The 12,189-nt window shown below is 48.2% G+C and overlaps 1 protein-coding gene across 7 annotated transcripts in view; it reads right to left on the reverse strand.

Annotated features, from left to right (window-relative positions):
• Fam118a (family with sequence similarity 118 member A) overlaps positions 1–12,189 on the reverse strand; it is a 29,384-nt gene that overhangs the window by 10,143 nt on the left and 7,052 nt on the right. For 3 of the 7 annotated variants that reach the window (XM_041672124.1, XM_041672123.1, XM_041672119.1), the window contains exons 2-6: positions 8,043–8,098; positions 7,307–7,559; positions 4,591–4,812; positions 2,582–2,710; positions 200–485 (exon numbers count right to left, since the gene is read on the reverse strand). In XM_041672124.1, coding sequence (XP_041528058.1) covers positions 200–485; positions 2,582–2,710; positions 4,591–4,812; positions 7,307–7,559; positions 8,043–8,089 — 937 coding nt within the window. In that variant the 5' untranslated portion in view covers positions 8,090–8,098. Of the gene's footprint in view, positions 1–199; positions 486–2,581; positions 2,711–4,590; positions 4,813–7,306; positions 7,560–8,042; positions 8,099–10,664; positions 10,838–10,975; positions 11,211–12,189 lie in introns of those variants that run through there. The other 4 variants (XM_041672122.1, XM_041672120.1, XM_041672125.1 and 1 more) reach the window with 4 other exon arrangements.

Below are 12,189 nucleotides of genomic sequence, written 5' to 3' on the forward strand. Positions count from 1 at the left end.
TAGGAATCAGTGTGTCCCACATTTGTGAGCAGTCTCATGTTCTACTTACAGACTGTCACTATTATACCAATCATCAAATTTAGAGCGTTAAAAACTAACTAGATTATTGGTAACTGGTAAGTTTTATAATATGAGAGGAGGAACAACTGAAGGAAGAAGCCAAAAATCGTGCTTGGAAAGTAACAACAGAACTCCACACCTGGACTTCGCTGTTTGCAGATCTGAGTGGCAAGGTCTTGCACATAGCCTGGGAAAAGATCAAAACAGCCCCCATAGGACACCACTTTAATTCCATGCAGAAGCATGTCTGCTTGATGCTTGAAGAAGTGGTCTTCGTTTTCCTTGAGCACTACCATGTAGTGCTCTAAGTCCACCTTGTTTGGCACCGAGTATAAGAAGAGAGCTTGGAATATCTGGTCGCGCAGGGTCTCTCCACAGCCCACAAACAGGAAAGACTTGGTGCGGTACAGGTTTTGCAGGACTTCCTGGGGAAAGCCAATAAACAAAGGAAGACACCTCTGTGAAGACAGCAGGAGCTCACAGCTAACACAAAGCTACCTATATATCCATTTACATCCTATCCTGTACCCACCAGGCTTCCCAAGAGCCACCCTGAGGAGCTCTGAAAGGCTATGAGCTCTTGACATACTCAGGTTGACCCCATGCAGTGATCTGTGCAACCAGAGTGCAGCTAGGCTGAGATCCACCTCTTCGGAGGGACCAGGAAAAGAACCAGCAGAGCCTGGGCACTGGCCAACCTGCCCAGCACGAATGCATCTCACAGCAAGGACAGCCTATGGTACACCTATGGCTCCCCAGATTGACTCACCCAAGTCAATTCCTAGACTTACATACGATCTGAAATTACTAAAACATGAAACAAAAACATTAAAAAGTTCTCAGTTCTACTGGGTATGGTAGCATACACCTTTAATCACAGCACTAGGGAGGCAGTAGCAGGTGGATCTCTGTGTGAGTTCCAGGCCAGCCTGGTCTACATAGCAAGTACCAGGCCAGGTGGGGCTACATAGTAAGACCCTATCTCAAAAAATTTTGCTCAGTTCCAAGTTGTATACATACAACACCCTGAAAGCAATGAATATATGGATAAACTGCCTCCCACAGCAGGACATAGGCAGATAAATTCTGGGGAGTGACAGCAAAAGAGGAACAGAGACAGTAGCCAAGCACAGACTATGAGGGTCACTCAGAGCAGCAGTGGTCACTCACTCAAACAGGAAGGCTCTCAGCAAGGTCCAGTACCAGCACAGCACTTTCTTATGATGAGGGCCTCAGCAGCATCAACTCTTAACGGCCCAGCACTCATCTGCTGACACCATCCCTGCTGCAGAGTCCAGAGAAGAGCTCTGGGGAACATGTACCTGACCCAGGGAGTATTACAAGTGAACACAGACTCAAGTCAGAGTTCTAGATAGCCTATGATGGCACATGCTTGTAATTCCAGCACTTGGGAGGTAAAGGAAGGAAGACCAAGAGTTCAAAGATACTTAGCAAGTTTGAAGTCAGATAGACTAAAGGAGACGCCATCTCAGAAATGAGGGAGGGTGGTGGCTAGGGCAGAAAAACTTGGCAACATTGCCAAGACAGGGCTTTTCCACACACTTGACATGGACATCTGTGAGGACATCAAAAAAGGCTTGCAGGTAGTTAGGAAGGAGCAATGGGAGCTCTCCTAGAGGACCCCGTTCAATTCCTAGCATTCATGGCAGGTAGCTCAACCACCTGTAACTCCAGCTCCAAGGGTTCCAATGCCTCTGGGGGCACCTACACTTACTATGTATACACACACACACACAACTCTTTGTTTAAAAAATTAAGAAATCTGGGTGTGGTAGCAAATACATTTAATTCCAGCACTCAGGAGTCAGTAACAGGCAGATCTCTGAGAGTTCAAGGCCAGCTTGGCCTACTTAGTGAGTTCCAGAACAGCTAGGGCTCTATAGAGAGGCCCTATATTAAAAAAAAAAACTACAACTTTCAAAAGTGAAGAAAAGCTGCCTGAAAACAAGGTGTTAACTGGTTTTGTCTGCCATGCATGCTGGCATGGAACTAAGGGCATGCACATGCTGGGCAGGAGCTCAGCCAGAGCTCCATTCTTAGCCGAATTTTAAAATGAGGTTTGGAAAGCTGAAGAGACAGCTGTGTAAGGAAGGTGAAGACTGAAGACTGAACACCTGCGTAAATTGACCGACAGGGAAAAACAGAGAGGAAGACCACAGACTGCCAGCATCAAGCAAGGTTCCTGCCAAGTCCCTGGCAAAGCAATCACTGTGAGCTAGTGCTGGCACCAAGAGAGAAGTTCTGTACTTTCTAAGGAAGCACACATTTCCTCTTCCAGCAAGTATGTCCTGAGCATCTACTCAAAATGCAGGCATCATCTCAGGGCACAGAAACATAACTAAGAACAGGAAAACATAGTCCTATCCCCAGCAACCATGTGGAGGGAGGGTCAACAGAGAATCAGTGCCTGGGAAACACTCAGCTATAGCTAGGCGGCTGCTTGCCACCAGAGACTCCCCAGAACAGGTAGGTACACAAGACTTAGTGAAAACTAGCATACCATTACTTCTGGATCTTGAGTGACGTCTTTATAGCCCGATGGATCCAGGACCATCCCACAGGGGTCTGTGTACAAGCCATGAATATGAAGAACACCATACTTGATGTGGCCTCTTGCCCACTGAAGGACCTATCAAAAAACAAACCAAGACAAAGAAACAGCATGGTGTTACTTCAAACAAGAAAAAATAAAACTACCTGAAAAGGTAAATGTTTCCACTCATACCTTTAAAACAAACTGTGGCTGGCAGTTATTCCTGCTCCAGAACTCAGCGAGATCTTTAAAGACAGTCTGAGGAGTGTACCTCTGCTGTTGTGACTATGCAGGGGAAGGGACCTTCTGCAGTTCTATGCAGTTAATCGTTCTGGGTTGTTGCAGGGGCTGTTGTTGTGTTTGTTTCCATTTTTGTTTCATGGTGATACAGGTAAAACCCAGGTCCTCCTTCACATATGCTAGATGAAGTGTTCTAAAGCCGAGAGCCTGAGCCACAATACCAGCTCAGCTATCCACCAGCTCAGGTGGCAATGGGAATCCCTAATAACCCACAACATGAGCACATCACAAAAGGCACAAGCATGCCAAAAATGAAAATGGCTCCTAAAGTGAAACTATGTTCAACCTCAGCAACAGAGGGGAAACAACTAGGATTTTACCTCCCAGACAGGGAAATGCATGGCTTTTTTGTTTTAGTTTATATTTAAGACAGGTCCCCAGAACTGCCTCAAACTCACTATGTAGCTCGGGGCAGGCTCAAATTCACAGTGATCCTCCTACCTCAGCCTCCAAAGCGCTAATGCCTGCTTGCTTTGTCTTTAAGAACTCTACTGCTGGCAAGGGGTAGAGCATGGCTGCTCCACAGAGCTGGAGCCGTAAGATGGCCTTCCAGCGCGAGGATACAGGTACCACCACACCAGGGCCAAACCATTGTCAACAACTGGGCACTTCTCCCTTAGAACACGCTATCAGAATTCTTCCTCACTTTTCCTTAATAAATCTGTATTTGTTCTTTTAAAAATAAAAATAATGCAGTTTGAATGGGAATGGCTCTCATAGGCTCATATATTTGAATACGTGGTCTCCAGTTCAAACTGTTTGGAAAGGATTAGGTGTGGCTTTGTTGGGAGAGGTGTGTCACGATGGTTGAGCTTTAAGGTTTCAAAAGCCCACACCAGGCCCAGTCTGTCTGTCTGTATGTCTCTGCCTCCAATATGTAGATCAGATGTAAGCTCTGAGCTAGGGCTTAGTGCAATGCCTGCCTGCCTTCTGCCATGCTCTCTACCATGACGGTCACAGACTCACCCTCTGGAACTATAAGCAAGCCCTCAAATAAATGCTTTCTTCTACAAGGTACCTTAGTCATGGTGTCTCGTCACAGCAATAGCACAGTAAGTAAGACAAATAGCTTAATTAAGCTGGCCATCGTGGAGTAGCCTGGGAGGCAAAGGCAGAAGGACTGCTATGAATTCAAAGCCAGCATGGTCAATATACTGAGCTGCAGCCCAGCTACAACTACATAGCTAGTGGAAGCAAGGCACAGTGCTACGCATCTTAACCCCAGTACTTGAAAGCAAAGGCACGTGGATCCCAGGTATGAAATCTGCCTGAGCAATACAGTTAAGACCCTGTCTCCAAAATAAATATTAAGGGAAAAAAGTGAAAGCAGGATTGAAATGTTTATATACATTGCAATCCCAATTGTGCAGGTAAAAATTCACACTGGGAGGAATAAAATCATTTCATTTTGCACTTGCTTTACCACCATATTCCCACCATGACTGCTAGCAAACTAATGTAGACGAGAAACGGGGGCAGGGCAGAGGACGGGCCATGAAAAGGGCGTACAAGTGGACAAAAGCAAGCACCACAAGAGGGGAAGGGCACGACTCCCAGGCTGCTGGAGGAAATGGCAGAGTGGCATCTAGGAGGACCCCAGAGTCTTGTTTCAATGCAGACGCCAGCAACATGTCCACAGCAATGACTTCCCTGACTCCTGCCCACCTAGCCCATACCTTTGTCTTGTCCTTCAAGTCCAGGGACTCCATGGGCTTGCTCTGCTGCTGCCCAAAGATCTCCAGCAAGTTGTCATAGTTGGTAGTCAGCACCATGGTGCCCCTGTCCATCAGGCTGAGGATGGACTGTAGCACCACAGGGTTCTGGATGTGCTGTTCCAAGCTGTCAAAAACCTCCATTAGACAATCCTGGAAGAAGTTGGGCTTGGTGTCACCTGTGCGCTGTGGAGGGGTAGACAAGAGTTAGGAACACATGCAGAGCAGTGCCATGCCTGCCCACCTTCCTTTGTCATGCTTACCCTCTGAAACGATAAGCAAGCCCTCAATCCCAGCACTCGGGAGGCAGAGACAGGTGGATCTCTGTGAGTTTGAGACTAGCCTAGTGTACAGAGTGAGTTCCAGGACAGCCAGGGACTACAAAGAGAAACCCCACCTCAGGGGGGAAAAAAAAAAAGGAACACAAGCTGGGTGTGGCAATGCACACGACAGAAGCAGGCATATCTCTGTGAGTCTGAGACCGATCTGGTCTTCATAGTGAATTATACAGGCCAGCCAGGTCTACACAGAGAGACCCTGTTTCAAAACAACAAAAAGAAGTTAGGAACACCAGAGCTCGACTGTGACAAAGACATGGCACATGAGTAGGGGCACATTCTTACAAGAAGAGAGAAAGAAGGCAGCCTCCAAGGAGGACGACAGCTTATGTGCCAGGATGCAGCACTGCAGCAATAAATCCCATGGGAAAGCAAGGCAGAGAGGAGGTGTAGGTGCCCTGGGGGCAGAGCGGGCAGTCAAGGGCCCAATAGGCCTCGTGGAAAAGCCACGAGAATGGGAATGTTATAAGCACACAGAGCAAGTACAAAGGCACAGGGGGTATTAGTGAAAATGGGTTCAAGGTCAGAAAAGAGCCCACGTGTGGCTAGGAGAGGGAGGGGAAAGATTAGCAGGGGATAACCAGATAACCAGAGCCAGGTTATAAGGTACGTGGAAAGTCTCTACTTTCCCCAAGTGGGCAGAGAAGGAAGGGAGCTAAGGGCGTGAGCAGGGAGAAGTGGTGGCAGCAGAGTTTGCTGTAGAGAACCAGAGTGATAGGGCTGAGGTGGACATACATGGGGTCAAGAGGTCACACGCTCCCCAGAAGAACAGCTTCCTGCAGCAGCACTTAGTCTCACAACCAGCACTGCCTCAAAGGCCCGCAAGTCACAGCCACCAGGCAAGCTTCCCTTAGACCGGCTTCTCCTAGGAGGCTGTGGGGAATCTCATTCCTGTGGCCACTCCCCTGCAGTACCTGCTAGCCCTTATCTTTATCCGTGGCACCAAAGCCCACCTCAAAAACCTGCCAGCACAGCAGGAAAGGCCTGCTGACCATCTCACCTGACTCCTTGGGAGATCGAGAACAGTGCACAGGCTAAGAAGTAACAGACGGCACTTCAGACACATTTCCTGACCAGCAATGATCAACATGACAGCCTCTCGTTGCATGAGCCACACATCCTCAGTGCTGCCCAACCATCCACAGGTTTAGCTTTCATCTTCAAGTATAAGGAAGGGGCCAGCACCTGCTGTCTACCAACCTTTTAGGCCTGTGGCCACAGTTCCTACTGTAACTACTCCTCTGGACAGGAAAGCAGCCATAGACAGTGTGCCAGCAAGAGAGTAAGGCCACATGCCAAAACAACTTTATAAAAATGGCTAGCAGGTCAGTTTGGGCCAGCCCCTGCCTACAAGGGCAGCTGCCCCTCATTAACAGAACACTCACACCTGGCACAGCCTGGGAAGGTGAGGTCAGCACTGGCGTGAAGACACTGACCAAGGGAATCAAGGGAAGCCATGGAAGGGTGAAGGCTGACAGCCCCATCTCCCACTGCCCACTGAAAGGAGCAGCAGGGAGTCAGGCAGCTGACTTTGTGCAAAGACAGGGAACTTCATGCTGAGGGTGGCAGAGCCCAGGTCCCCAAAACCATGGAGCTCTTGCACTCTCCTGGGTTGTACCCCCAGGTTTCAGTGTACGAATGAGAGTTACTAACATAATAAAACCACACCCTTTGGGTGTTTCTAACCCAGAACCTCCCGTCCTTTACGCTGACCATTTCACGTTCTCCCACCTCCAGTTTCCTCCCCTCCTCTAAACACTGACGGCAGGCGCACAGACCAGTGGGAAGCAGCCCACTCCAGCTTCACACACGGTGCTCAACACCCACCAGACACAGAAACTCACGAGCTGGCGGCACCTCATTAACTGTCTCCTGCATCACCGACTATGTTCCCGCTCTGCTGTGTCATTTCTACTAGCAAACAGCACGGACTCCCCACCTGAAAATGTCTTCTGAGGACCACTGTCATCTAGAGAGGTGTGATTAGCCAACGCCACATTCACAGCGCCTCACAAACCTCACACCAACAGTGCAGCAGGACAACATCCAGCACCTGCAGGCAGCCCAATGTGAGGGGGTTAAAAGGGTGGCATCCTGCTGGGCATGGTGGTGCACACCTTGGGAAGCAGAGGTAGGCAGATCTCGCATTCAAGGCCAGCCTGGTCTACAGAAAGAGTTCCAAGACAGCCAGGGCTACACTGTCTCAAAAAAAAAAAAAAAAAAAAAAAAAAAAGGATGGTGACCTTCTAGGATGAGTACACAAAAATGAGTGCCTCTGCTCATGGAGGCCTAGAGTTCAACCTGGCCTAGACCCCAAAGCAAGTCCTGTGTTTGAGACTCACAGGAGACATTTTCCGGATCAGATCATGGGCCACAACCAGCAGGTCCCGGTCTTTCATCACCTTCCTCCGGAACTCAGCAACGTCCCCAGGGTGCAGAACCTCCAGCTGCTCTGCAGCCTCGATCACTGCCTCAATACAGCTCCTCCAAGAGCAGAGCGCGCGGATCCCGGGGGCCACCGCTGCGCTCACACCAGTCCCAATGACCAGGAGCAGGTCCTGAGGTTGCTTCCTAATGAGGCTCTTTAAAAACTTTCTATTTAAAAACAAGGGAGGAAGACAACAGTCAGCTTGGAAGTACTGCAAGCTCCAGTCTAGAAACATCTAGAATGTTCAGGTCAAACATTTGCCCTTCCACTCACTGCCAGAAGACAAAGTCCCTGTCGCCCACTGTGACATTTACGTGATGGTGTCTGTGAAGCTGAATGTAGCTTGTAAACACTGTGAGAACAAATGACAAAATACGGGTTCTCTGCCATGGAAGACCCACTGTGTTCTCCAGGGGCAGCTGCTCATTCGGCATCGCTTGCCAGTAAGTGGACCTGCTGGCCACTCACAGTCCTCGGCCCCTCCCTACCCTCCAGTTTCATGTTGCTTGGTTTGGAGATGGGACTCGGAAGGCTTCTGTGAGTAGAAAGCCACCTTCTGGTATGTTTCTTGCGTCGGAGGAAACCATGGTAGGCAGCTCTGGGTTCTCCTCCCAGCACAGTCCCTCTATATCCTAACTGACTTTATTTACCTTGATTTCTGTTCACTTCTGTTCGTTGTCTTTTCCACTGACTCCATCTGTGAATCCTAAAGAGAAATTCATTAGACCAGTTTCTACTCCCCAGAGGAAAGAGTTTTTACAAGTACCCTGGAAGACAGTAAAGGATAGGGTTGAAATCAAAGGTCCTGACTCTCCATCTATAGAATACCTGAAAAATGCCATCTATGAAAAGATCCATGCAAACAGTTCCTCCACCGCCACTGCTACCCTTGCCTGGCCTCCACTGGTCAAGGGTTCGAGTGTCTCGTGCAGACAGAAAGGAAAGAGTCACACAGCAGGCAGAGTGAGCAGCTATTGTGAGCTAGTTCCACACTGTGTTTTTTACCCTGTGTCTCTTTTTTTTTAAAATATGTATTTATTTATTTATTTGTTATGTATACAATATTCTGTCTGTGTGTATGTCTGCAGGCCAGAAGAGAGCACCAGACCCCATTACAGATGGCTGTGAGCCACCATGTGGTTGCTGGGAATTGAACTCAGCACCTTTGGAAGAGCAGGCAATGCTCTTAACCACTGAGCCATCTCTCCAGCCCCTACCCTGTGTCTCTTTAAGACAAAAACCATCCACACTTTTCTCAACTCCCTTGATTCTAGAACTAATGTTTACTGTAAACAAGGAACTGGGGCTGGAGAGATGGCTCAGTGGTTAAGAGCACTGCCTGCTCTTCCAAAGGTCCTGAGTTCAATTCCCAGCAGCCACATGGTGGCTCACAACCATCTGTAATGAGGTCTGGTGCCCTCTTCTGGCCTTCGGGCATACACACAGACAGAACATTGTATACAATGTATACATTATAAAAAAAAAAAAAAACACAAGGAACTATGCAGAGAATTTGGTTTGAAGGCCTACATCCTACTATCACTGAGAATTATGGTACATTTACCCATTTTCTACCAGGATTTTTACTGATATTTTTCATGTAATTTGAGAGCCTAGTACATATCCTAATTTTAGTCCCGTGTTATCAGAAACTATTCAAAATTCAAAGTAAGTCACATGTAGGATCACAGTATACTGACTGATAACGCCATCTTCAATAGTCCTTCACTAATGCAAGATGCCAGGAGCACAGTGAGCAGTTTGTGTGCAAAATTTGTAATGACTCTGACCCTGCCCATCAAGGACAGCCCTCTGAGCGGCAGAACTGCTTGCTGAGTTAGAGATATGAGCAGGGCACACCGACGATCCCATCAGTTAGAAGGGCACAAGCAGAAGGACCCTGAGTTAAAGGCCTGCCTAAACTAGTAGAGACTCCAGCTCAAAACAAATGAGGAAAAGGAGCCCTCCACTCATCAGCGCGCGCGCGCGCGCACACACACACACACACACACACACACGCGCAGCAACAGCGCTCCTCGGAGGGTCAGCGGTGGGAGGAACACCAGCCCTGCCAACCCCCACCAGACTGAAAACTGTTGTGCACATTCTAATCTTTTTCCTCTTTAATTAGGGCACCAAAAATAATTGTCCAGGAGAAACCACAAAGCTCAATGGGTCTACAGGTTCTACCCTCAAGATGGAGGAATAGGACCCTGCAGTCACCCCTAGAAACATGTGAATGCATCCATCCTCCCTCCATGGAGAGGGGCACTCACGGCTTCCAAAGTCCCCCAGGGTCCCTGACCTTTCTTCAGTGCTAAGAAACTAGTCCATGGACCAAAGCAGTGAAATTGACGAGAATGCCACCTGCCCCAAGGGAAGAAGGGCTGGCGGAGTGTGGGTGCCCACCTCACTGCAGTCCCCACACATGGCCGAGTCTACTTTGTTTTTGTGACTTATTAGAGATTTTCTTTTTGGTGGGGAGAGGAGTGGTTTTTCGAGACAGGGAAAAACCTGTAGCTTTGGAGCCTGCCCTGGAACTAGCTCTTGTAGCCCAGGCTGGCCTCGAACTCACAGAGATCCGCCTGCCTCTGCCTCCTGAGTGCTGGGATTAAAGGCCTGCACCACCACTGTCCAGCTCTATTAGAGATTTTCTAAAGCAAGTCACAAGTACTCCATCTCACATAACCTGTCTGTCCGCTGCACACAGAGCCCATAAGTCCCACCCCAAGAGTCCAATGAGCAGATTCATAGTCATCGATTCTGTTACCAACTCTAAGGTACAGATTCCTATAACTGGCCAAACTTCCCAGCTCAGTCTTCTCCAGAGGGAAAGTGCTCTACAAACCAAACTGCTGGACCAAGCAACTGAGCTGTGCCCCACAGCTGAGAGCAGAGGAGAGGAGTGGGGGGAGTCCCTGAAAGACGGCACACCGAGATGCTGCTACACTTCCTGTTTGAAGTTAACAGGAGCAGACTCACTCAAGGCCACCAAAATAAGGTGTCTTCAGAGTGGTTATGTCTCCTGCCTGGGGGACCACCTCTACCCAGCAGTTTACAGCTGGACCTCAAACAGGCACAAGCAGCCAGCATGCCTTAGAAATGACACAGCCTGAACTTGAAAACTCTCTAGCTCCTTCCTACTGTTCAACTGCTTTTGTTCTCATACACCGTAGGTATCACAGTTAACATCCAAACACATTCACCCAGACCTCAGCAAAATAACACAAAAACAAACGATTTCAAGTTCTCCGAGAGAACGAGACACTCACAGGACAGAACTCTGCTCTGGGCAGGCACACTGTGGCTGGCTCCTGCTCGGCTCTGTCTCGGTCTGAGTTAGGTGGTCTGGAGAGGTCTCTGCAGTCAGCCCGTGCACAGTCTCACAGGGAGTCCCACCTGGACAGGGAGAGGGGCTTCTGGGCTTTTAGGCTGCTGTGGGCCTCTAGGGATGAAAGCAACCAGCAGGGGATGCACAAGACACTTAGACTCAGTACAGGAACCGCGCGGTTATAAACTGCATAGCTGCCCATATTTAGACATTTACAGTTCTTTATAAACACTACATGCTTAAAGACATTACCTCATTTCCTGTTTTTCAGCAGCCAAAAGATCAGCGCCAAACTCATAATAATCCAGAGTGCCCAAAATCTCCCCTTTGTTTTTAGACCAAGGCCCAAGCGGGAGATTTGCCCAGATTGATCTGTGCCTAGAAGTTTCTGGAGGCCATTCTACCTCTGGTGTTCCTTTCCCTCCTCAACGGCCACTCCTCTAAGCCAATCACATTCCAGACAACAGCAACAAAACCCTTCGGAGGCCTCTTGGATGCTGCAGCTTTCAGTTTCCTAGGTGACCGTGTCGTCACCAGTTTGCAGTCTCAAAGCCAAGTCATCATAGCAACCCATTTTTTTTTTTTCATAAAAACCTACCAGTGTTTTCTAAATGTAAATTCAGGTCCAAAGCAGACTCTTAGAAGCAGTTACTGTCCTTTTTTTAATCTAAAACCTTCAGCAAAGTCTCAGCAGAATGTTTTGTGCCTAGAATAAGAAATCACAGCTATTTTACGCAAATGAATTCTGTAGTAGCTAAACTGCCTTGATTTTTTTTTTATTTTATTCCTTGGCATCCAGCATTAAATATGTGTTCATCATCTATTTAGAAGGGCTGAGATATGGCTCAGTGCTTAAGAGCATATACTGTTCTTACAGACTTTCGCAGGAATCCCCAGCTCTAGTGGCTCTAACACCTGACCTCCACAGGCACCTGCCTCATATGCATATACTCCCACACTGACACACATACACATTAAATACATAAATTTTTAAAACATTTAGTTTTTTACAATGTTCATCAGAGTCCAAAAGATGACAGACTAGAGAAAAGGAACTGATCATCTTCATGCAGCTGTGATGAGGAACCCACCTCCTACCCACCATGGTGGACCACTGACAATTCCCATCAAGCCTCCACTTAGCCACACCCTACACGACTCTGGTTGTAGGGTTGTGATTTCTTTGGCTACTTGCACACCACCAAATGGGATACAAATGAAAGTCTGACAAGCACTGTGCAGCCTGTCCTCTGCAACTCAACCCTGGAAAGCCGGACCAGCCTCCTGGGAGAATGAGCGTCACCCAGCTGAGGAGCAAGGCGACCCTGAACCATTCAGGTCCAAGAGCACTGTGTGAGCTACCCAGTATGGCTGGTGGAGCTTTATACAAGCAGCCTTATTTTAAAGGCTGGCTACCACCAAGGTTCTACACTCACAAAGATCAGAGAGGAGAATGAACAAGTCAG

This window comes from Microtus oregoni, unplaced genomic scaffold (assembly GCF_018167655.1).
Source record: "Microtus oregoni isolate MIOR12 unplaced genomic scaffold, Mior012 000022F_ref0000154, whole genome shotgun sequence".
In the NCBI taxonomy this organism is placed as follows: Eukaryota; Metazoa; Chordata; class Mammalia; order Rodentia; family Cricetidae; genus Microtus; species Microtus oregoni.